The sequence below is a fragment of the Mirounga leonina genome, unplaced genomic scaffold (genome assembly GCF_011800145.1).
Source record: "Mirounga leonina isolate KUSES-001 unplaced genomic scaffold, KU_Mleo_1.0 Mir_178, whole genome shotgun sequence".
In the NCBI taxonomy this organism is placed as follows: Eukaryota; Metazoa; Chordata; class Mammalia; order Carnivora; family Phocidae; genus Mirounga; species Mirounga leonina.
The window spans coordinates 11,795,971-11,822,380 of NW_023270464.1; the positions used below are offsets into that span (position 1 = coordinate 11,795,971).

The 26,410-nt window shown below is 45.2% G+C and overlaps 1 protein-coding gene across 1 annotated transcript in view; it reads left to right on the forward strand.

Annotated features, from left to right (window-relative positions):
* Positions 1 to 4,319: 4,319 nt before the first annotated feature.
* Positions 4,320 to 26,410, forward strand: part of FAM169B (family with sequence similarity 169 member B) — a 61,433-nt gene continuing 39,342 nt past the window's right edge. Inside the window, exons 1-2 of the mRNA XM_035024046.1 lie at positions 4,320 to 4,439; positions 16,362 to 16,461. Of these exons, the coding sequence (XP_034879937.1) occupies positions 4,395 to 4,439; positions 16,362 to 16,461 (145 nt within the window). The 5' untranslated portion in view covers positions 4,320 to 4,394. The remainder of the gene's footprint in view (positions 4,440 to 16,361; positions 16,462 to 26,410) is intronic.

Consider the following 26,410-nt stretch of genomic DNA (forward strand, 5'->3'; position numbering starts at 1 on the left):
CTAGAAGTAGGCTTTACGAGGTACCACTTTGTTGTCGTTCTGGTGACTACAGCAAACATATGCTTAAAGTGAATTCTTAAATTGGGGGCTCATTTGGGGATTTCATTTTCTTTACAGTCTGCAATGAATTATCATTTCAACTGTGTGCCTTTTTCATAAAAGCATTTTACATTGTACTGGAAAGATTACATTCTTTTGGCTTTGGAAAAATATTTCCTGTTCAGCTCAAGCCATTAAAGCCTGTTAGCATTTCACATCTGGAAGCCCCTGCCCAGAGTTGGCCTCCATCCCCAGCGAGGGGAGCTTGGCCGCCCAGCTCAGCTCCAGAGCGCATGCGTAAAACACCCCCGACTTGTTTACTTCCTGGAGGCCCCTGGGCACTGCCCAAGTGTGCCTTTGCGGTGTGTGTTGGGGGGTGGAGTGGGAGGCTTCCTTCCTCTTGGGGTCGTGTGTGTGTGTGTGTGTGTGTGTGTGTTTGTACGCACATGCGCCCCTCCTGGGCTGAGGAGGGAGTCTGTCTTCCTGCCAAGTTGGGGAGGGGTCTTTCTTCCTCTGGAAGGGCAGGGGTTCCCTTTCCCAGCGGGCATTGGATGCTCCCCCTCCTGCCTTAATCACTTCCTTTTTTCATTCCCACCCAGATTTCCAGAAAACAAACCCAAACATTTTGTGTGTGAGGGCGAAGCTGCTGGAGCTTTTCTAATGGGGGATTTCCCCCACTCACCCCCACACTCACCCCCCCCCAGACCGAGGAGTACTAATTAAACCCCGAAGGGCTGAAGAATTGAGCTCCCTTCCACTAGGCTGGTTTGCCTGCCCCAGGACACTTCTTAGGAGTATGGGGTCCGAGCCCAGCTTGGAGGTTATTTAAAGGGGAAGGGGGCATGGGTGCTGCGTTGTTCTGTGAGTGTTGAGATGTTTGTAGCTGCCCTCCACTTCCCAGAGGGTTAATCTCTGTGTTTTAGGGCCCTGCTCCCCAGAGGCAGGCCTGATTCTTCTTGTGGGCTTCCTGCAGAGAAACAACCCCCCCCCCCCCGCCCCAGGGCCAAAGGTGGCCTGGGGTTACTGTCCAAGGAGTTCTCTGAGGGGGGTCTCACAGCGTGCGGAACCAGCAGGGGAAATGATTTCATGGTGTTCAAGGAGCAAAACACATTCATTGCATTTCTCATGACCACATGCGACCAGAATTGATGCCAGGTAACCCTTGGCAGCCTGTAGGGGAGCCCTGCAGGGGCCTTCCTGGGCCCCTCTAGGAGCACCCAGGCTTTTGGGCCCTGTGGCCCTGGTGAGGTGCCTCCTCTCCCAAAGCCCTGAAGACCACAGTGCCCTGACCCCTGTCCCAAGGGGCCGAGTTGGGCTTCTCAGTGGAGCTGGTGGATGCAACTGTCCTGGGAGTCCCAGACCTCACCGGGGGGCACTTGAAGGCTTGGGGCTGACAAGCATCTCTCCTTGAGAAGCACAGGCAGCAGAGAGTATAAACTGGGGGTAGGGGATGTTGACTCCCTCCTGGGGGCAGTTAGGGAACCGTGGTGATTCAAGCTGCTTTCATGGGGCAGGCATGCAGCCTGAGCTGGGTGCTTCGGGGTTGAAGCAACCCTCTTTCCCGTTTGATCTTCTTAATTTATTTGAATGTGCACAGTCTTCTTTTCATACCTGTGGGAAGCCACTTGACTTTCTAGAAGAACGAATAGCAGTTTGAAAGAAGAGCCCAGCTAACCACCCACCCAAATTTCCTAAGTGCTCGGTGTGGGGAAGGCCGGGGGAGGGGTCTTCCGTGGCAGGGTGGGAGAGGAGAGAGGCAAGCACACAAGGTGCTCTGAGGAGCACTCCGTGTTCCTGGGTTGGGAGAGAGTGGGGTCAGGCTGCCTCTCTTGCCCACCGAGTTCCTGTGTGTGTGGCCCCGAGGGAGTGGGAGGCGGCAAATGTGGATTCATTCCCATCCTAAACTGAGCTGGGATTCGAACATAGGACTCAGTGGCCCCCCGAGCCCTTGCCTTTTGGGGCTCCAGGAAGGCTCCTAGGAGTGCTGGTGCCTGAGATGGGCCTTGAGGATGTCAAGATAGAAGGAGTGAGGAGCGGGGGCATAAGAGCCTCTTGGGTGCTGGGAGGGGGAGGGGGCGTGGAATTCTAAGGGCCTTCTGGGCTGGGTCACTCACATAATCTGAGTGTTTTGCACAGATCCTGAGCTCAGTCAGACCTGCTGCTGACTAGCCAAGCATTCTCCTCTTGGCCTTGGTTTCCTCGTCTGCAAATGGCGGTGAAGCTAACTCATTGAGATACGGGGTGGGGAGTGCTCAGCATCCTGCTGCACCTCGGCCCCAGGGAACCCAGCTGGGTTATTTTGGTTGGTGGCTAGTGGAGGGTGGACAAGCAGGAGGGGTGAGGCTAGAGGCTGTTGTGAGCAGCTGAGCATCAGGACTAAGGACGAGCATGGAGAGAGGTGAGGCAGGATGGTCTTGGTGATAGGTTTGAAGTGGACCCTGAGTTAGGAGCCAGGATTCCAGCCTGGATCCATCCAGCCTCTACGCTCTAGGCTTGGAAGGCCCAGTAGGGAGTAGGGGGAGGGGCCTAGAGTTTTAGCCCGGGGCTCTGTCCACTCAGTTGTGTGTGTGGGGGGGCGGGGTTCTGGGTGCATGGGGAGGGGTCTGGGCTTCTTTGGCTGAGCACGTACGTGGGTGTCTACAAGCGTGTGCCTTTCACAGCAGAATATGTTGCCTATACAGACATACTTATAGAGGGAGTGATCCCAGAGTCCATCATTGACTTATTTCATTGTCATCAAGAGGACTGTTAATTCTTCGTCTTTATTTGAAACCTTTGTATCTGTGCATTTATAGTTGTCATTTTTTTGGGACACATTTTATCCTCAAATACTTTTAAAAAAATTGGGTAGTGGGAGAATGTATTTGCTCAGCGATTTGTCACTCTCTGTGTGTGCCCATGACACGTCCAGTGTGTCAAGCCCGGGGCAGGAGGTGGGCTTATGCATAGGTGGGGGTCTTGTCCGCAGCCGCTCTGGACGTCCTCCCTTTTCCATGAACATTTCCCCCAGTAACTCGTCCATGGCGGTAACACTCACACGGGCAAACTCCTTAGACTGGAGACTTGAACCCTTTTGCCGCTAACAACAGCCTCTCTTTCCTGAAAAGTGGCTGGCAGGAAGGACTGGAAACTCAGAAAGGTGGGAAGCCACTATTTCTGTGAGTGAAGGCTTATCTGTCTTGAGGAGGTGGAGGACGGGGAGGATCAAGTGGCCGTTTCGGCAGCCTCCCCCCATAGGAGGCCCAGAGCCGAATCAGAGGCAGGATCCACAGAAAAGAGGGGACCGCAGAACCCTCTCCCACTTGGGGACATGCCAGCCCGAGGCCGGCCAGCATCTCAGGGGAAAACTAACCACTGCTTCTGAGCTGAATTGGATGCTATCAATTTGGATGATTCTTCGAGGATATAATTTTCCTCTACAAGTGTGAGGACAAGAAAGAGACACTGAGGAAGAGCCAGGGGGAAACGTGCAAATGAATATGTACAGTAGTCTCCCTGTGTATGGACACGTTTGCAGTTCCTACCAACAAGTACATTTTAACTCTCTACATAACAGTAGCCCAGCACGAGGAGACGAGTTGGCAGATCTCATCAACCTGCACAGCGAATATGGAGGCTGGCAGAATCGTAACTCAAGCTGGATTTTGTCACAGTTATCAAGGTTCTCACCAGCTAGTGTGGGCTCTTCAGGTCCCTGCCTGTGCACATAGCTGCTGGGGCTTCCCTCCGGGAAGATACCTGGGAAACCATTTGGTGGTTTGGTGTATGCAAGGAAGTTTCTGTAGTATCCTAAGGCGGGGGGGCAGGTAGAACTTCCTATCTCCCCGGGGTCGCTGCCAATCCTGCCATTGGGAATGTCTTCTATTTTCTTTTGGCACCTGATGCAGAACTATTTTTTCATTAAAAAAAAAAGGGAAACGGGGCTCCCGGGTGGCTCAGTGGGTTAAGCATCTGCCTTTGGCTCAGGTCATGATCCCGGGGTCCTGGGATGGAGCCCTGCATCGGGCTCCCTGCTCAACAGGGGAGTCTGCTTCTCCCTGTCCTTCTACCCCTCCCTGTGCTCGTGCTCTCCCTCTCTCTCTCTCAAATAAATAAAATATTAAAAAAAAAAAAAAAAACCTTGAAAAAAATAGGGGAACATGATTTTTACGGCAAGTGTTACTTGTATGCTTAAAAAAAAAAAAAAAACCACTTCGGAAATGAGGGACTTCCCCTTTAACAAAAGAATAAAGCTAATGTCATTTCTTGCTGTCTTTTTTCCCCTAGCAGGCGTTTACCCAGTGGATATTTTGGAAGATGACCCTGAAAGGCATCGGGAAGCAGCCCTGGCTTACTATGCCACGCTTAGGGAAGGGATGCAGCCCTCAGTAGAGCTTTTCTCTCTTCCTACGGGGGAGCAGGTATGTGTGGTCTTCCTTGTTGGTAGAGAGCTCTGTAAAATCTAACTTACTAGAAAGTAGAACGTTAGTACTAGAAAGAGTATTATAGATTTAAAAACAACAACAACTACTTCTGGAGTGAATACTAGAATAATTGCACTTTGAGAAGCAGAAGGAATTCTAGAATGGCATTCTGGAGTCCTGAGGGTAAGTCCGGTTATGCAAGGTGGTGAGTGAGACAGCCTGCTATGAATCCCACATCTATCGCTTACTAGCTGTGTGACCTTGAGCAAGTGTCTTAACTTTTTCTGGTGTTGGTGTTCTCATATCTAAAATTGGGACAATAACAGAGCTTACTGGGGTGCCTGGGTAGCTTTGTCAGGAGAGCATGGGACTCTTGATCTCAGGGTTGTGGGTTCAAGCCCCACGTTGGGTGTGGAGCCTATTTGGAGAAAAACCAAAAAACCAAAAAAACCCCCAGAACTTACCTTGTATTGTTATTACAAGGACTAAATGAGACCCTGTGTTTACGTAATGCTTGGTTGGGCCTCAGTTTCCCCATGTGTAAAATGAGGGGCTTGGTTGCTCTTTGGTCTCTAAAGTTTGGCTCAGTTTTAAAATTTTGTGGTTTGGAATGAAGTTTTGTCAATTGGAATTTGGTTACATCAATGTGATTTTTAGAACTGATAACCTTTTGGCTAAGGACTGGGAGAGAACAGAGAGAAATGAAAACCGTTTGTTAGGACGGTGGTACTGTGGGTGAAATTTTTAAAAATGCGTTATTTTGAAGAACGGTTTTTCTCATGCAGTAAGTGAAAAGAATATGTGAATCTTGGGTTGTACCTCAGTCAGTCACCTTTCTTTCAGATTTAAGTCTGATCTGTTCAAAGAGACAAGATTTTCTTGTTTTGTATGTAGAAGATTTTACTCGTACCAGATGATATCATTGCTGTCTGTCCAGCATAGTAGAGTTTTATTTCACTGTACTGAAGTTGTTCCAGAGTTCATTAGAACAGTGGCTTGTGCAGCTTATACAGTTGTGGCTTCCTTGAGACTTTGGAGATGCTACTTCATAATCAACTCCTAGAAGAATCCCCTGGGTGATTCTACATTGTGGAGCTGCAGACTGAGGTCCCAGCACTCACACGCCTTCAGCGCCCCCTAGTGGCAGTTATGCCGAAAAAGGAAGCAAGCTCTCCCTTAGGGTTAGGGTTGCTAATTCTTTGGGGGAGCCAGGGGCTGTGGGCTGCAGGGTGGGATGGAGTGTGGGGAAGGCTAGGTGTAACCTGAGAAGCGGGTGAAATCCGAGAGCTCCGAAGGACTCTACGATGCCCTTTCAGTCCTCTGTTTTCATTTCACCCTTATTTCTGAGATTACATTACTTAAAAAAAAAACCTACTATGTAAGTATGTGCAGTGAATGAATAATTTTAGTGTTATTAGCAAAAACATAATAAAATAGGACAGCCCTTAAAAAAAGTTGTTTTTATGTGATAGGAATGCTGAAAGGACTTTATAAATTTTCATGAGAATATTTTCAATTGTTTTCCTACCATTTTGGCATTTCCTTAAGAAATTGTAGACACGCCCTATCACTTAGCAGTTGAAATAGTCTCATTTGGGGTAGTATCAGAGTTCCTCATTGCTTTTGCAAATTTAACTTTTCTTTTGGAATCCTGAGAAATTTTTCCAAACGAAAAGAAAGATGAGAAGGTGGTTTGAGGATATATCACACCACATTGCTCTGGTTCTCGGAAAAGTCCTAATTAACTGTTTCCAGTCTTTTTTTTTTTTTTTAAAAGATTTTATTTATTTATTCATAAGAGACAGAGAGAGAGAGGCAGAGGGAGAAGCAGGCTCCCTGCCAAGCAGGGAGCCCGATGCGGGACTCGATCCCAGGACCCTGGGATCATGACCTGAGCCGAAGGCAGACGCTTAACCATCTGAGCCACCCAGGCGCCCGTAACTGTTTCCGGTCTTGAAACTGCCCTATCACATTTAAAATACAATAATACTTATAGATTTTTCTGGCAATAAACCAGGGTATGCTCGTTGTATAATATTTAGGAACTATCACCAGGGACAGAGAAAATGAAAAAAAATCACAGTTAACTGCTGTGAATATTTTGACGTGTTTCCATGATTTTTATTTCTGCATATACTTTTTAAACATTCAGGTCTCTCTCACAATACAGTCCGGTCGGTAATAAACATCTTTCCATGTCGATACAATGCTTTGTACATTTTTTTTAAAAGATTTTATTTATTTATTTATTTATTTTTAAAATTTTTTATTCTTATGTTAATCCCCATACATTACATCATTAGTTTTAGATGTAGTGTTCCATGATTCATTGTTTGTGCATAACACCCAGTGCTCCATGCAGAACGTGCCCTCCTCAATACCCATCACCAGGCTAACCCATCCTCCCAGCCCCCTCCCTCTAGAACCCTCAGTTTGTTTTTCAGAGTCCATCATCTCTCATGGTTTGTCTACCCCTCCGATTTCCCCCCCTTCATTCTTCCCTCCTGCTACCTTCTTCTTCTTTTTTTTTTTTTCTTAACATATATTGCATTATTTGTTTCAGAGGTACAGATCTGAGATTCAACAGTCTTGCACAATTCACAGCGCTTACCAGAGCACATACCCTCCGCAGTGTCTATCACCCAGTCATCCCATCCCTCCCACCCCACCCCCCACTCCAGCAACCCTCAGTTTGTTTCCTGCAGTTAAGAATTCCTCATATCAGTGAGGTCATATGACACATGTCTTTCTCTGTTTGACTTATTTCGCTCAACATAATACCCTCCAGTTCCATCCACATCGTTGCAAATGGCAAGATCTCATTCCTTTTGGTGGCTGCATAATATTCCATTGTATATATATATATACCACTTAGTCTTTATCCATTCATCTGTCAACGGACATCTTGGCTCTTTCCACAGTTTGGCTATTGTGGACATTGCTGCTATAAACATCGGGGTGCACGTACCCTTTCGGAACCTTACTTTTGTATCTTTGGGGTAAATACCCAGTAGTGCAATTGCTGGATCACATGGTAGCTCTATTTTCAACTTTTTGAGGAACCTCCATACTGTTTTCCAGAGTGGCTGCACCAGCTTGCATTCCCACCAACAGTGTAGGAGGGTTCCCCTTTCTCCGCATCCCCGCCAACATCTGTCATTTCCTGACTTGTTAATTTTAGCCATTCTGACTGGTGTGAGGTGGTATCTCATTGAGGTTTTGATGTGGATTTCCCTGATGCCGAGCGATATTGAGCACTTTTTCATGTGTCTGTTGGCCATTGGGATGTCTTCTTTGGAAAAATGTCTGTTCATGTCTTCTGCCCATTTCTTGATTGGATTCTTTGTTCTTTGGGTGTTGAGTTTGATGAGTTCTTTATAGATTTTGGACACTAGCCCTTTATCCGATATGTCATTTGCAAATATGTTCTCCCATTCTGTCGGTTGTCTTTTGGTTTTGTTGACTGTTTCCTTTGCTTTGCAAACGCTTTTTATCTTGATGAAGTCCCAATAGTTCATTTTTGTCCTTGCTTCCCTTGCCTTTGGCGATGTTTCTAGGAAGAAGTTGCTGCGGCTGAGGTCGAAGAGGTTGCTGCCTGTGTTCTCCTTTAGGATTTTGATGGACTCCTGTCTCACATTGCGGTCTTTCAACCATTTGGAGTCTATTTTTGTGTGTGGTGTAAGGAAATGGTCCAGTTTCATTCTTCTGCATGTGGCTATCCAATTTTCCCAACACCATTTGTTGAAGAGACTGTCTTTTTTCCATTGGACATTCTTTCCTGCTTTGTCAAAGATGAGTTGACCATAGACTTGAGGGTCCATTTCTGGGCTCTCTATTCTGTTCCATTGATCTATGTGCCTGTTTTTTTGCCAGTATCATACTGTCTTGATGATGACAGCTTTGTAATGGAGCTGGAAGTCCGGAATTGTGATGCCACCAGCTTTGCTTTTCTTTTTCAACATTCCTCTGGCTATGTGGGGTCTTTTCTGGTTCCATACAAATTTTAGGATTATTTGTTCCATTTCTTTGAAAAAAGTGGATGGTATTTTGATGGGGATTGCATTGATGTGTAGATTGCTCTAGGTAGCATTGACATCTTCACAATATTTGTTCTTCCAATCCATGAGCATGGAACGTTTTTCCATTTCTTTGTGTCTTCCTCAATTTCTTTCCTGAGTATTTTATAGTTTTCTGAGTACAGATCCTTTGCCTCTTTGGTTAGATTTATTCCTAGGTATCTTATGGTTTTGGGTGCAATTGTAAATGGGATCGACTCCTTAATTTCTCTTTCTTCTGTCTTGTTGTTGGTGTATAGGAATGCCACTGATTTCTGTGCATTGATTTTATATCCTGCCACTTGACTAAATTCCTATATGAGTTCTAGCAGTTTTGGGGTGGAGTCTTTTGGGTTTTCCACATAAAGTATCATATCATCTGCAAAGAGTGAGAGTTTGACTTCTTCTTTGCCAATTTGGATGCCTTTTATTTCTTTTTGTTGTCTGATTGCTGTGGCTAGGACTTCCAATACTATGTTGAATAGCAGTGGTGATAGTGGACATCCCTGCCGCGTTCCTGACCTTAGGGGGAAAGCTCTCAGTTTTTCCCCATTGAGAATGATATTCGCTGTAGGTTTTTCATAGATGGCTTTTATGATATTGAGGTATGTACCCTCTATGCCTATACTCTGAAGAGTTTGGATCCAGAAAGGATGCTGTACTTTGTCAAATGCTTTTTCTGCATCTATTGAGAGGATCATATGATTCTTGTTCTTTCTTTTGTTAATGTATTGTATCACATTGATTGATTTGAGGATGTTGAACCAACCTTGCAGCCCAGGGATAAATCCCACTTGGTCGTGGTGAATAATCCTTTTAGTGTACTGTTGGATCCTAATAGCTAGTATTTTGGTGAGAATTTTTGCATCCATATTCATCAGGGATATTGGTCTATAATTCTCCTTTTTGATGGGGTCTTTGTCTGGTTTTGGGATCAAGGTAATGGTAGCCTCATAAAATGAGTTTGGAAGTTTTCCTTCCATTTCTATTTTTTGGAACTGTTTCAGAAGAATAGGTATTAATTTTTCTTGAAATGTTTGGTAGAATTCCCCTGGGAAGCCATCTGGCCCTGGGCTTTTGTGTTTTGGGAGATTTTTGATGACTACTTCAATTTCCTTAGTGGTTATAGGTCTGTTCAGGTTTTCTATTTCTTCCTGGTTCAGTTTTGGTAGTTGATACATCTCTAGGAATGCATCCATTTCTTCCAAGTTATCTAATTTGCTGGCATAGAGTTGCTCATAATATGTTCTTATAATTGTTTGTATTTCGTTGGTGTTGGTTGTGATCGCTCCTCTTTCATTCATGATTTTGTTGATTTGGATCATTTCTCTTTTCTTTTTGATAAGTCTGGCCAGGGGTTTATCAATCTTGTTAATTCTTTCAAAGAACCAGCCTCTGGTTTCTTTGATCTGTTCTAATGTTCTTTTGGTTTCTATTTCATTGATTTCTGCCCTGATCTTATGATTTCTCTTCTCCTGCTGGGTTTAGGCTTTATTTGCTGTTCTTTCTCCAGCTCCTTTAGGTGTAGGGTTAGGTTGTGTACTTGAGACCTTTCTTGTTTCTTGAGAAAGGCTTGTATCGCTATATACTTTCCTCTTAGGACTGCCTTTGCTGCATCCCAAAGATTTTGAATAGTTGTGTTTTCATTTTCATTGGTTTCCATGTATTTTTTTAATTCTTCTTTAATTTCCTGGTTGACACATTCATTCTTCAGTAGGATGTTCTTTAGCCTCCATGTATTTGAGTTCTTTCCGACTTTCCTCTTGTGATTGAGTTCTAGTTTCAAAGCATTGTGGTCTGAAAATAGGCAGGGAATGATCCCAATCTTCTGGTACCGGGTGAGACCTGATTTATGACCTAGGATGTGATCTATTCTGGAGAATGTTCCATGGGCACTAGAGAAGAATGTGTATTCCATTGCTTTGGGATGGAATGTTCTGAATAGGTCTGTGAAGTCCATTTGGTCCAGTGTGTCATTTAAAGTCTTTATTTCCTTGTTGATCTTTTGCTTAGATGATCTGTCCATTTCAGTGAGGGGGATGTTAAAGTCCCCCACTATTATTGTATTGTTGTTGATGTGTTTCTTTGCTTTTGTTATTAATTGCCTTATATAATTGGCTGCTCCCATGTTAGGGGCATAGATATTTACAATTGTTAGATCTTCTTGTTGGATAGACCCTTTAAGTAGGATATAGTGTCCTTCCTCATCTCTTATTACAGTCTTTGGTTTAAAATCTAATTAGTCTGATATAAGGATTGCCACCCCAGCTTTCTTTTGGTGTCCATTAGCATGGTAAATGGTTTTCCACCCCCTCACTTTTTTTTTTTTTTTTAAGATTTTATTTATTCATGACAGACAGACAGAGAGAGAGAGAGAGAGAGGCAGAGGGAGAAGCAGGCTCCCAAGGAGCAGGGAGCCCTATGCGGGACTCGATCCCAGGACCCTGAGATCATGACCCGAGCCGAAGGCAGACGCTTAACCATCTGAGCCACCCAGGCGCCCCTCCACCCCCTCACTTTCAATCTGGGGGTGTCTTTGGTTCTAAAATGAGTCTCTTGCAGACAGCATATCGATGGGTCTTGTTTTTTAATCCAATCTGATAGCCTGTGTCTTTTGATTGGGGCATTTAGCCCATTTACATTCAGGGTAACTATTGAAAGATAGGAATTTAGTGCCATTGTATTGCCTGTAAGGTGACTGTTACTGTATATCGCCTGTGTTCCTTTCTGGTCTATGTTGCTTTTAGGCTCTCTCTTTGCTTAGAGGACCCCTTTCAAGATTTCCTGTAGGGCTGGTTTTGTGTTTGCAAATTCCTTTAGTTTTTGTTTGTCCTGGAAGCTTTTTATCTCTCCTTCAATTTTCAATGACAGCCTAGCTGGATAGAGTATTCTTGGCTGCATATTTTTCTCATTTAGTGCTCTGAATATATCCTGCCAGTCCTTTCTGGTCTGCCAGGTCTCTGTGGATAGGTCTGTTGCCAATCTAATGTTTCTACCCTTGTAGGTTACATATCTCTTGTCCCGAGCTTCTTTCAGGATTTTCTCTTTGTCTCTGAGACTCGTAAGTTTTACTATTAGATGTTGGGGTGTTGACCTATTTTTATTGATTTTGAGAGGGGTTCTCTGTGCTTCCTGGATTTTGATGCCTGTTTCCTTCCCCGAATTAGGGAAGTTCTCTGCTATAATTTGCTCCATTATACCTTCTGCCCCTCTCTCTCTTTCTACTTCTTCTGGGATCCCAATTCTTCTTCTTTTTTTTTTTTGAAAATATAATAAATAGCTTTATTAATAAATTTAGTCTTTTTAGTATTAGAGGTAATATGTCTAAAACACATAGCACAGGGATGAACAGATTGTAATAGATCTTCAGGGAAGAGGGACTATTTTTAACTTAACATTTAAGAAAAAAACTGAAACATTGGAAAAGCTGTAAATTGTACAGTGAATCCCCACATACCCACTACCTAGATTCTCTAAATGTAACATTTGGTTATGTTGCTCTCTCACATGTCTGTGAGAAAGGACATTGACCACCTCCATCTTGACCTCAAACTTTCTTTTTTTTAAATTTTCTTTTGTTTTTTTAAATTTTTTTATTCTTATGTTAATCCCCATACATTACATCATTAGTTTTAGATGTAGTGTTCCATGATTCATTGTTTGTGCATAACACCCAGTGCTCCATGCAGAATGTGCCCTTCTCAATACCCATCACCAGGCTAACCCATCCTCCCACCGCCCTCCCCTCTAGAACCCTTAGTTTGTTTTTCAGAGTCCATTGTCTCTCATGGTTCATCTCCCCCTCCGATTTCCCCCCCTTCATTCTTCCCTCCTGCTACCTTCTTCTTCTTCTTCTTTTTTTTTTCTCTTAACATATATTGCATTATTTGTTTCAGAGGTACAGATCTGAGATTCAACAGTCTTGCACAATTCACAGCGCTTACCAGAGCACATACCCTCCCCAGTGTCTATCACCCAGTCATCCCATCCCTCCCACCCCACCCCCCACTCCAGCAACCCTCAGTTTGTTTCCTGCAGTTAAGAATTCCTCATATCAGTGAGGTCATATGATACATGTCTTTCTCTGTTTGACTTATTTCGCTCAACATAATACCCTCCAGTTCCATCCACATCGTTGCAAATGGCAAGATCTCATTCCTTTTGGTGGCTGCATAATATTCCATTGTATATATATACCACATCTTCTTTATCCATTCATCTGTCGATGGACATCTTGGCTCTTTCCACAGTTTGGCTATTGTGGACATTGCTGCTATAAACATCGGGGTGCACGTACCCTTTCGGATCCCTACTTTTGTATCTTTGGGGTAAATACCCAGTAGTGCAATTGCTGGATCACAGGGTAGCTCTATTTTCAACTTTTTGAGGAACCTCCATACTGTTTTCCAGAGTGGCTGCACCAGCTTGCATTCCCACCAACAGTGTAGGAGGGGATCCCAATTATTCTAATGTTGTTTCGTCTATGGTATCGCTTATCTCTCGAATTCTGCCCTCGTGATCCAATAGTTGTTTATCTCTCTTTTTCTCAGCTTCTTTATTTTCCATCATTTGGTCTTCTATATCACTGATTATGTCTTCTGTCTCATTTATCCTAGCAGTTAGCACCCCCATATTTGATTGCACCTCATTAATAGCCTTTTTGATTTCAACTTGGTTAGATTTTAGTTCTTTTACTTCTCCAGAAAGGGTTTCTCTAATAACTTCCATGCTTTTCTCAAGTCCAGCTAGTATCTTTAAAGTGATGATTCTGAACTCTAGATCTGACATCATACTAATGTCCGTATTGAGTAGGTCCCTGGCAGTCGGTACTACCTCTTGTTCTTTTTGTTGAGGTGATTTTTTCCGTCTTGTCATTTTGTGCAGAGGAGAATAGATTAATGAGAGAACAAAATGCTAGCAGAGTAACAACGTCCCCAGAAAATATACTCTAAACAAATCAGAAAAGATGTGAAGCAGTGGGAAAAGATAGGGAAAGAGAGAAAAAAGGAAAAAGGAAAAAAAAAGAAAAAGAAAAAGATAAAGATAAAAACAAACAAAAAGAGAACAAAACAAAAAAAACAGAATGTGATCAAATATGATCAGGCTCGTATATAGATCAGTGCCACACACTAGATTTGGGGTGTATTTTGGTCTTTTAGAAGAAAGTGCCTCCCAAAATTTTAAAGAAAGAAAAACTTATATATGTACAAAAATAAGGGTTGATATGATGAAGGGATGGAATATGACTGTAAAGATGGAAATTATAAAAAAATTTATAAAAGGAATTGATAAGAAGTTGTTTGAAAAAAGAAAGAAGAGGATTTAAAAAAAGAAAAAAGAAAAAAAAAAGGGAGAGAATGTGATCAGGCAGGGGAGTAGAAAAAAACCATTTACTAGAGATTTAGGGTATATTTTGATCTGTTAGAAGAAACTATCTCAAAATTTTAAAGAGAGAACAACTTATATATATATGCCAAAAATACGGGTAACTACTATGAAGTGATAGAATATGACTCTAAAAATGAAAAATAAAAATGTTTTTTAAAAAAGGGATTGATAAGATGTTCGTTGAAAAAGGGAAAAAGAAAAATTCAAAAAAAAAAAATTAACTTTGGAAGAGTAAAGAACCATGGTAAAAAAGCCATGAATTCTATGTGCAGTAGTCCCCTAGCGCTGGAGTTCTGCCCTTCTCATTGATCGGTAAACTTGGTCTTGGCTGGCTGTTCTCGCTGATCTTCTGGGGAGGGGCCTGTTGCCATGGTTCCCAAATGTCTTTGCCGGAGGCGGAATTGCCCCGCCCTTGCCCAGTCCAGGCTAAGGAATCTGCTCGGGTTTGCTCTCCGGGGCTTTTGTTCCCTGCGAGCTTTCCGTGCAGCTTTGGAGGCGGAGAGTGAAAATGGCGGCCTCCCAATCTCCGCCCCGGAGGAGCCGAGAACTCGGGGCCTCGCTCCTCAGTGAGCCCCCAGAGAAAATCCGTCAGTCACTCCTGTCTCCCCGGTCTCCGGCCGCACTCTGCGCTCGCCCGGCCTGCGACCACGCGCCTCCACCTCTGGCACCCGACCCCGGGCGGAGTCTCCAAACCCAGCAGATCCCTGCGGTGCACTCCTGCGCGGCTCCTCCCGGGGGAGGAAGGGGAGTCTCCCTGGATCTGCCGCTTGTTGGGTCCCTGCTGGAGGAGCAGTGGCCCGACTGTGCCACGGATCGTGGTTTATGGCAACCCCGAGCTGAGAGCCCGCGCCTGGGCTCCGCCTCTGCAGCCGGCTTCCCTGCTCCGATACCTGGGAGCTCTGCCACACTCAGGCACCCCCGGTCTTTCTGTGACCCCGAGGGTCCTGAGACCCACTGTCCCAGAGGGTTCCACCCCCCACTTAACCACTAGAGCAATGTCCCTCAGCGGAGCGGACTTCTAAAAGTTCCGATTTTGTGCTCCGTGGTTCTATCACTTGCCAGAAGCGGCCGACGGAGGCCCCTCTCCCGCCGTCTATCCTCCCGAATATTGCCTCGGATTCACTTCTCCGCACGTCCTACCTTCCAGAAAGTGGTCGCTTTTCTGTTCAGAGAGTTGCTGCTCTTCTTTTCTTCGATCTCCTGTTGAGTTCGTAGGTGTTCAGAATGGTTTGATCCCTATCCAGCTGAATTCCTGAGAGGAGACCAAATCCAGGTTTCCTACTCCTCAGCCATCTTGCTCCGCTTAAAGATTTTATTTTTAAGGAATCTCTGCACCCGACGTGGGGCTTGAACTCACAACCCCGATATCAAGGGTTCCATGCTCCCCCCCCAACTGAGCCAGCCTGGCGCATCTGTACATGATTTTAATGGCCTCTAACAGCCCTCTGGTGGGTGAACTGTGCTTCACATAACCACCGCGGGAGGGGAGGGCCAGCTCGGAGACTCTCCCTGCAGGTGACTTGAAGACAGGGGGCTACCCAAATGTTTGCGGCTCTCAGAATTTGTTAGGAAACAGTTCTCTCAAAGCATGGAGGCCTGCTAAACTTTTACAGGTGACCTGCCTGCCTAGCTCAGCTGACACCTTCTCTTTTCATTTTCTTATGCTCTCCTTGGTTTTCAACACAGACTTCGCTAATGCTAATGTTGACCTTTTGCTTTGGGAGCTGGGAGCAATGCGTCCGATGGCCACAGAGAGGGTTGGGATACTGGCGCTTTCCAGAAGGCTCTGGGAGGGTCCCAGCGTTAGAGGCCCCCACACACGGCTTGGTGTTCCTCTTGTTCATAAGCAGATGGGCACCAGCACTGTTCTCTCTCTCTCTTTCACAGCAGAGGTTCTCTACCCTTGGGCTGCCCCAGAGCCAGAGCAGAGCCTGCAGGACCCACAGGGGGTGATGGGTTTATTGAGACCCCTTGCAGAGACCTGAGGCAGGCCAGCAGGCAGCCTGAATGGCGTGGGGGTGGGGGTGGACACAGGCTTGTTCAGGCTGTTTCCATGGAGTGGCCTGGCAGGTGGAGGCCTGAGGTGGGGGTGTGGCCATCAGCTTTTGTAGGCTGAAGCCCCAAGGGGAGGGATCAGGGTGTGGAAGGCTGAGGGGGCCCGAAGCATATGGACGGCAAAGGCTGGAAGGGTATCCGCTGAGTGGGTGTTTAATCGGTACTTGGATGGATGGGCAGGTAAATGAGGGACGGGGACGGTTGGCCGGGAGGGAGACAGAGGAAGGGCCTTTGTTCCATCCCACTTGTGTTTAACTCAGAGTGGGCAAGGTCTCCATTTTTACATTGCTTCCATCCTGTCAAATTAACCTCCGTGCAACAGTGTTCTTCCAGTGAATACTGCGCTAATTAATTGGTAAGTAATTTCCTGTGCCCTTACTTTGATGACAGAACAAAATGCCGATTTTGTTATTTTTTTCAGGTTAAACTTGAAGCTTCGTCTGTTTGCTTTTGCACTGTGCACCGTGACGAACCTCAACATAAAATATTAGTCTTGGTTAATCCCCAGGACACGAAGACAGGTTGGTAGTTACTAATGGATTTAAAACACAGGGACTGTGATTTTATTGTTTACAACTAATGGAAAGAACTATGTCGGAACTGATGGCTGGACTCCGAGGCTGGACCTAGATGAATATCAAAGCAGGAGGGATGTATTTTCAGCGTTTAGACATCTGATAGCTAGCACATTATTTGTGTTTATTCACACACATGTGGGTTTTTGTATTAAGACACTGGACTCCCTCTCACCCACGATGGCTGTATCCTGAGCTGCTTTTGAGGGTAGCACTTGCGGTTCTTGTTAATAATCTGTAGGGGGTGCGTGCACAGGGTGGAGCTCGTTTGTTGGAGAGTCTCATCGCCCTCTGCAGCATGAGGCCTCTGATGGTCAGTTTGCCCGGGGCCACGCAGCTGGTGGATGGGAGGGGATTTTGCAAGGTGATGATTGGGTGGGGTTTTGTTTCTGGTGGGGAAGTTTATGTAATCTGTAACTCATTTATTCTTCCTCCGCATTATGAAGAGACCATTTGTGACTGATTTCAGCTCCTTGGAGTGAGTGCTGAGTTGCGTACGAGGCAGGGATCTGGGGCTGTTGGCCGTGGGCAGCACGATGGGGGAGGGGAGAAGGCTTGCAGCCCATCCCTCCACCTGGGGCCCAGAGCACCCGTGAGCTGTAAGCAAAGCACCTTTGAAGTCTCTGACTTTGAGGGGGTCCCAATTGAAATTCAGTTCTATTTTAGAAATTTTCTTCTTGATTCTATTTTTCTGTGTTTTACGGATTTCCTTCCATGACCGTGTTATTTATTGCTTTCCTCCTAAGAAGTTAAAAAACCAAACCAACCCTTCATCAGTCAGCCCTCCTTAAACGATGTGGGATCTGGTGAAAGTTTGGGGTTAGAAGTCTTTCACTATAATTTGCAAAGGGGGCTTCCTTCGGCTCTCCAGCCCCACTGGAGACAGACCTTCGCCTTTCACCCTGCGTGTCTATCCAGGGGTTTGTACTCAGAGGATGCTCTGCCTGATTGGTGTCACAAAACCCAAGGTGACATCCTTGATTGGAGAAAGTTATTCAGCACAAAGACTGTTGTTTATGCTTCTTTTCTTGTTAATCTGGAGACACGAGTGCGCTTAGCTAGCTGTCTGGGAGTTTTTGGCATGTTGGCAAAGCCTCTTCATTGCTCCAAGGCTGAGGGTTGGCTGAGCTGTGTGTGAGAGCGTTAGGGTCAAGGTTCGGGACCACTGCCGTTTCTGTCCCACAAAGCCTTGCCTGCCATGAACAAAGGGGGGGCCGTGAAAACCCCAGGCCTGCGTCTTTGCCTTGAATTTGGGACTCCCCCACCAGGTTAGCGAAAGTGACAAGATGTGCCCACAGGCAACTCCTCAGTGAACAGATTGTCAAAGAACTCAAAATATCATTTGCCGATTCTAAGAAAATGTCCAAATATCAGCAGCGCTTCACCCCCTGCCTTTTTTTGGCATTTAACAACATCCTGGTTGTAGGTCTTTAACTATCATTTGCATAATGTAAACATATGACTGAGTCCTAAATCTGTTTCCTATTTATACTGTACTTAATTTTTTGGTTGTTTTCAAGAATGCATTGTAATAAATATTCATAAGCTCCAAGCAATCTCGCTCCGGACCTTTCCTTATGTATCATAGCGATTTAAATCAAGTTTTCGCATGTTTTCCTACCGGCTGGGGCTCTGTGGTGCTCGCTGAAATTTTGAACGAGTTCCAAAAACCGTGCAGGTGTAATCCATACCTCATGCTCTTTAATCCAGTATTGAGAAGCCGACACGATTGCATAAATGCACCTCCCGTGGCTTGAAACATATGGACTCAGAAGCAGCTGATGGTATCCCTAGACCCTCTTCACCCGCGTGCTCAGTGGTGACCGTTGATCCTACTGTCCCTGGTTCCTTTGTAATTCTGCTGGAACGGTTGTATCTGGGAAGGCCAGGTGTGTGTTTGTGTGTGTGTGTGGTTAGATGGAATCTAAAAGGATCTGGTGCTGTGTGGTAAGCCCCGTCTGTGTATGAGTTAATTATTGAGAAGCTGGTTGAGTCCATCATAGCCTTTCGAGATAACCCCGTGAGCAAAGGAAAACCATCCTGGAGTTCTGAATTCCCAGGGGGGCAAGCAGTTAATGCACATGACAGGCTGCTGTTAGGATGTAAGTAATGAGGCCCTCCAGCTTCCCCCTTGAAGAAGTTGGGGATGCACTTTCCAGAAAGGTGGTGTGGGAAGCACGTGTCTTCATCCCTGAGGGGTTCAGTCTGGACTGTTTCTTTGGTCAGAGGCTGGTTTGTCACCAAGGTTGCTGAGGAACCCCCCATTTTTTAGTTACCTCTGTACCTCTCAAGGGCCTTCTCTTTCATTTCTCCCTCCTTGTTTTGTTATTCCTCCTATTTTTAAATTATTAACGGATGTTAAGTGTTTACAGAGATAAAAAAAGACTCCTTATCAAAAAAAGCTGTGGTCTTTTTTCTATTTCCTGCATTAAATCAAAACTGCTTACCCTAGCATTCCAGATTCCCATCAGTTGATGGCCTTTTGCCTTTCTCATTTCCTGCGATTTGCAGAATAGAATAGGATGAACCTGGACTTTGGTGTCAGAGACAACTAATTTGGCACCCTGGTTCTGCCACCTGACAGGGGGACCCAGAGAAGTGATTTGGTCCAAGCCAGTTTGGTCATTTGCAAAATGGGACATTCCACTTCATAGAGTGTTTGGGGGAATGAAGTGATTTGTGGCAGAACATCTGATGCTCTGGAGCCTCCCGGGCAGAGAGTAGTCATGACCCTAGCAGAATTATTCCATCATGGAGCACCTTTCCTTGATTTTCCTTCGTCTTCGGGTGTTGTGTTATAGAAGCATGGGATATTTTTTTTTTAAGATTTTATTTACTTGACAGAGAGAGAGAGAGCACAAGCGGGGAGCGGCAGGCAGAGGGAGAAGCAGACTCTCCCCCCTGAGCAGGGAGCCTGATGTGGGGCTCAATCCCAGGACCCTGGGATCATGACCTGAGCTGAAGGCTTTATCCATCTGAGCCACCCAGGCGCCCCTAAATTTTACATTTTGTGAGGACACTCCTTGTGCACAAGGGTTCCCTTTTCTCTATGGGATTTTAGTGTGGGAGGCCTTCTTGTCCACTGCGGGCCAAAAGTTGGCAGCTGAATTCCCTCCCTGATGAATTCTCCTTGCATACCTCATGGATAGGAAGGCAATACCATGATAGGCCAGGTTAGTCTGTTTTTGAAGAGCCCTAACAGTAAGAGAGTTGTTCCTTCTACTGATCCCAAACTGCCTCATTGGATAAAGGTCATACAGTCTATCCACAAGCAACCAATGATCAAGGATGAGCCAGGGAGGGTGTTTCTCTACACCACCTGGGTAAAGAAAGACTCCGATGGCAGTTCACATCCTCAGAAGGCACAGTGGGCCCCAGCATTGAAGTGAGCTGCTGGAAAGCAGACGTGACCTGGGACTGCGTTAATGGAAGATAATCCCCAGTGCAATTACAGCTCCGTTCTCTTTGGTGCTGCTCAGGCCCCTTAGGAAGCAAACTGGCACTTATCCATGCAGAAGAACGGGGCGATGAGAGGGCTTGAAACCATTTGAACAAGGCTTGAGGAACCCGGGGCTGTTTAGCTCTGGAGGAGGGATGCAGGGGTCCGGAAGCTCATGTTCAAAGGGTTGTTTCGATCATTAGATGCAGTATTTTCCAAGATGATTTTTGGTGGTGCGATTGAATTCCAGAAGGAGAAAAAGGATGGATGATCTTTTGAATTTTAGTTCAATCCTAAATATATCAAGGAAAAAGTTTTCCTTTTCCACGAATATGCCTTTGATGCTTATCTAACCCTTGTTCATCTTAAAAACAAAGGAAAAAAAGAAAATAGGTCTCCCTGCTGAGAGCCTGTAGCTAGAACTGAAAGATTTGTCTAAGATTTATTTTTGTAACAGCCAATGATGCCTCTTTTGTGGTAGGGCTAATAAGGCTGGTGTATGATTCTGTCAGAAGGAGGAAGGTGGGGTCTGGGGAGCACTGGCTTCTGCATCCTGGAATGGCCTGTTCTATTCTGGGACAGCTCTGACTAGTAGAACATTCTTAAGGAGTCCAAACTGATATGCCCATATGTCTCCTGCCTGGCCTGGTGCCCCCACTTGGGGCCGTCCTAGCTTACAGGCATGGCTCCTCCACAGGACAGATACTCCCGGGCTTGGGCCAGCTGCTGTGTCTGTCACACGTTCCTCGTTCTTCAGTTGCTCCTCCTGTCACGTTGCCTCCAGAGCTCATGCCATCCTGGATGAGTGGGGTGGCCTGGGTTCGGTTATTTAGCATCTCTGAGCTTCCGCTTCCTTTCTTTTTACTCAGTGGTCTGGCCTGTGGCCCAGCAGCAAGGCATCACCGGGAAGCTTGTTAGAAATGCAGGAGCTTGGGCCCCCCTCAGACCTGCTGAGTTAGAATCTATACTTTAACAAGATCCCCAGGTAACTGGTGCACATTACCATCTGAGAAATGCTTGCTCAAGAATAGGGAGACGTGAGTGGTGGCTGGGAGCTTTTCTCACTCCCCTCGGACATTCTGCTTCCACCAACTCAGCCTCAGTGTGCCTTGGCATTTCCGTAGAACCAACCCAAGGTTGACTCGCCTCCAGCTGACAACTCATTACCGTGCATATCTGGCTTCTGGGCTTTTTAAACACAAACTTATTATTAAGACATGGCCCTATCCTCCCAAATTTGTGGAGTTGATGTTTTGAACTTACAGTAGAAACTACTTTTATTCCCGTTATACATATAAACAGATTTGTTACTACATAATTCACATATCATACAATTACCCATTTAAAGCATACAGTTCAATGTTCAATGGTTGTTAGTATATTCACAGAATTGTGCATTTATCACCACATGTAATTTTCACGATCTCTAAAGGAAACCAACGTGTCTCCCCTTAGGTATCACTTCCTTCTGCTCACCTCTCCTCCTCAGCCTTGGGCAGTCTATTCTGTTTCTTTGAATTTGCCTATTCTGGATTTTTCGTACGAATGGAATCATGCAATGGTTGTCTGATTTCTTTCACTTAGCATGATGTTTTCAAGGATCGTCCATGTTGTAGATGTTTCAGTACTTGGTTTATTTTTATGGCTCAATACTATTCCATTGTATGGATATACTGCATTTTGTCTCTCCATTTACCAGTTGATGGGCATTTGGGTCATTTCTGTCTTTTGGCTATTAGGAATAATGGTGCTGTGGAAATTCATATACAAGGTTTTGTGTGGGTAGATGTGCGTCTGTCTTTTCTAGTCAGTGTTTTTGTTTCCTTTGGATAGATACCCAGAAGTGCAGTTGCTGGATCATATGGTAGTTTTATTTTACATTTTGTGAGGACACTCCAGACTTTTTTCCTCAGTGGCTGCCCCAACGTACGTTCCCACCAATTGTGCACAAGGGTTCCCTTTTCTCTATATCCTCCACATTGTTATTTCTTGTCTTTTTGATACTAGCCATTCTAACAGATAGGAGGTGATGTCTCATTATTTTGGTTTGCATTTCCCTGATGGTTAGGGATATTGAACACTTTGTCATGTACCTGTTGGCCGTGTGTGTGTCTTCCTTGGAAAAATGTCTATTCGTATTACATGTGTTCTGAGACTCAGTTTCCAATGTGTGGAGGGGGTGTTTTCCCACATAACACCAAGTAGTTCTCCATATACCAGCTGGGTGTTACACTATTCGACTCAATAGGTTGAATTCTGAATGGGTGTTACACCCTTCAACTCAATTCTGATACTATCTACCCAGAGGTAGATGGGACAGGGTAGAGGTAGATATGTCCTTAGAAGCATAAAAGTTTAAAATTTTTACTATCAGTTTATCTGTGTTTGGTTGTTTATGCTTTTGGTGTCATATCTAAGCAAACTTTGCTTGCTGGAAGAGTAAGTCCTTCTATCCAGTTAGATGAACTCTTTCTTGCATCAGATCTCAAGGGGTAAGGGTTTAGTTCTACAAGACTCTCCCCACCCCCTTCAGACACCAGTTGCAAGCCCAGATTGCTACTTTGACTTCTGACCAACTGGCTACAGATTGGACGTTCCCACAACCTTCTCTTTGAACTTCAGATGCCAGTTGAACATCTAGGTTGTTAGCTGTGCTTCAGACCGCGTGGCTATAAATCGGTTTCCCACTTCTTTAGTTTGATTTGTTTGCTAGAGCGGCTCACAGAGCTCAGAGTAACATTTGACGTACTACATTACTGGTTTATATCAAAGGGTCTAACTCAGAACAGCCAGATGGAAGAATTGTGTAGGGCAAGGTTTGGGGAAAGGGCGAGGAGTTCCTCATGTTCACCAGCCTGGAAGCTCTCTGAACCCTCTCCTTCGTGATATGGGCATGATAGGTTACATCATTGGCCACTGGCAATTGATTTGACCTCTAGCCCCCTCCTCTTCTCAGAGGTAAAGGTGGTGGACTGGAAGTTCCCATGACTAATCCCATGGCTGGTTCTCCTGACAACCAACCTCTGTCCTTAGAAGCTCCAAAAGTCACCTTGTTAACATAACAAGAGACACCTTTGTCCCTTAAGAAATTGCAGTGGTTTTAGGCGCTCTGCCAGAAACTGGGGATGAAGATCAACTATATATATTCCTTATTATAAATCCCAGTATCACATGGATCTTATGCCCATTTTGTAATCGGATTGTTTGTTTGTTTTTGCTGTGGAGTTGTAGGAGTTCTTTATATATTTTGAAAGCTAACCCTTTATCACATATGTGATTTGCAAATGTTTCCTCCTGTTTTGTGGGTCGCCTTTTCATTTTGTTGATGGTTTTCTTTGCTGTGCAGAGGCTTTTCAGTTTGATGTAGTCCCACTTGTTTATTTTGCTTTTGTTGCCTTTGCTTTTGGTGTGAGATCCAAAAAAGTCATTGCCAAGACCAATGTCAAGGAGTCATTGTGGTTTTTAAAAAATTTTATTTATTTTATGTTTATTTTTATTTTTTAGAGTCACTGTGGTTTTGATTTGCATTTCCCTGATGACTAATGATGTTGAACATCTTTTCAAGTGTTTACTGGACATTTTTATATCTTCTCTGGAGAACTATCTATTCAGACTCTTTGCCCGTTTTTACATTGGATTCTTTGTGTTCTTGTTTTTGAGTTGTAGGAATTCTTTATATATTCTGGATACAAGATCCTTATTAGATACATGATTTTCAAAAAATTTCTCCTATTCTATGGGTTGTCCTTTTACTTTCTTGATGGTGTCCTTAGAAGTACAAAAGTTTAACATTTTTATTATGCTCAGTTTATCTGTGTTTGGTGGCTTGTAGTTTTGGTGTCACATCTAAGAAAACTTTGCTTGTTGGAAGAGTAAGTCCCTGTATCCAGTTAGATGAACTCTTCCTTCTGGTTGTTAAGTTAATGTCATGTAACCTTCAGAAGGTGTGCATTCTTTCTTTTTTTATTTTAAGTTTATTTATTTATTTTATTTTTAAGTTATCTCTGCACCCCAACGTGGGGCTTGAACTCACGATCCCGAGATCAAGAGTCCCATGTTCCACTGACTGAGCTGGCCAGGTGCCCCTGAAGGTGTGCATTCTTAATTTTTTAATCCAAGTAATTAAAAAAAAATGCTGTTTTTTTTGTTGTTGTTTTGTTTTTAAGTAGGCTCCACACCCAGCATGAAGCCGCTCATGGGGCTTGAACTCACCACCCTGAGATCAAGACGTGAGCTGAGATCAAGAGTCTGCTGCTTAACCGACTGAGCCATCCAGGCACCCCTGAAAATGCTGTTTTTTTTTAATTCATGCAGCAATTATACCACTGAACATACACCCAAACCACTATTTACCATACATCTCTAGTTCATCCACAAGGAAATTTAAAGAGCTTTTATGAAATGCATGCCTGAAATTAAGAATGGGGGGAAATCTGGCCAGTGAAATTAAGATTACTTACGTTTAATATTTTTCCTAACACTAGCCTGGAACACTTGTCAGAAGAGGGAGTGAGGCCAGTGTGTCTTCTTTGGTCTTGGTGAATTTCTGCTGATTTTAAATCCAATCTTTGTTTCCTAGGGTCGTTATGTACCATCTTTTATAATTCACTCTAGACTCTCATTAAGAGGGGATGTTCGGGGAACCAGGCATTGGTTCCAAGATCTACATCTTCCCCTTACACACTAGGATAGCACTGGTTCATTCTGGGGTTTTCTGGCCTCCCATGCTCTCAGAGATTCAGGGTTACAACTTTAGGATCACATTCGCAGGACTTTCTGGCCCCTGGGACATAAATTCACTGTGTCTAGAGATTTGAGCTCCTCTGGAAGTAGCTAATGCACCCCCTCTTGCCTTTCCACTATTTCCAGTTGCCAGACTTGCTCCTAATTTGGTGACCCTCCACCTTCCCAGTGAAGATGGTCCTCTGTGACCTAATATTAGAGCATCTGGCTAAGGTGCGTTCCTCCCTCCAGGTTCTCCCCTCGGAATCGAGCCAGCCTCCCCAGGCTGCTCACTCTATTTTCCTGAATATTTTCCCAGCCTGCTCAGACTTACTCAGTGCTCCAGCCTTTCCCATGTGATCTTAAAGGATTGTGCTGGGCCTGGGGACCTGTCCTTGGTTATGAGGGGTCGCCCATCCTCTATACTTGTTCTTTTAACCTCTGACCCTTCCTGTTTGGGAGGTCTCTCTGCAAAGCTCTGGGCCACATGTGTAATTTTCCTAGATGATCTCTACCTGTTTTCCATGTTAGGAAACTTGCCAGATTTTTTTTTTTTCCTAGCACTTTTTCGGATAATTATCTGTTCAGGGTTTTTTTTTTTTTTTCATATAAAACCCAGTGGTCAGATGATCAGAGAGGATGAGGAGGAATGTCCAGAGGCTGATTAAAAATGGCAATTTATAATTAAGTCAAATGAAGGAGAACTAATGCCACAGTGCTACAGGAGTTTCCAGAATAAAGGGTCATTTGGGTCTTGCTGGGTGTAGGGAGGGGCCAACCCTGGTTCTTGGTAGGGAAGTAGCGATCTGGTCAAAATAGGGGGCAGGAATTCTCCTCTATTTCCTGGGACCTCTGGTTCTCTCTCCGGGCACTTGGGCTCACTGGGGGTCACACAGTGATCACAGACACTGCTCTTCTGCCCTACAGGGCTGGGGCTCTGAACCTGAAGGAGTACCTGCAGAGGACCAGGGGACCCGGAAGGTGGCCCCCACTACCCACTCCGAGCAGCTCCCCATCTTGGAGGGTCTGACCATGACTCACACCAGTCCCTTCTTTGAATATTTTGAAGTTTCCTTTCACAGAACCTTCTCCCCGGCCCTTGGCTGCAGGGAGGCCATGCTGAGGGCAGGGAGAGAAAGATGACTAGTGATGCTCTGGAGGATGGGTGGGTTCTGGGGCTGGAGACATGGGGGTCCTGTTTGGATCTTCAGCCCTTCGCAGATGCCTTACGCATGACCAGAAGGGACGATGTATAGAAGGAGAAGCCAACAAATCCTTGGGAGGTGCTTAGCGCCCAGGGGAGGGATGCTGAGGGCTTGCCTGGCGGGGAGGGTTGGAGAAACAGTGGGAATGACAGGACTGGGGGTGGATTGCAGGTGCGGGAAGGAAGGGCTGGGAATGGCTTGGGTTGCAGCTGGGCTGGCAGTGATGCCAACAATGTCGGGTGATTGGGAAGGAAAAATTTGGGGCGAGGGTAAGCTGAGCTCATGTCCGAAGTGTCTGTAGGACCTCAAATTGGAGGGAGGAGTCTGGGTGGGGCCCTGGGCCCTGGGCTCACCTTCAGTGTGGGGCACATCACTTTGTAGTTGGTCCCTGGTGGCTGTTCATCTCTCCAGTCATTTCCTATGGCTGATCTTAGATGGATGGTCAGCTCTTGGCGGGGGGGTGGGGTGGGGGCTCTTCCCGGAGGGTGTTGGCTAAATTCTCGTTAGCTCCCTGTGCAGGGCAGACAGA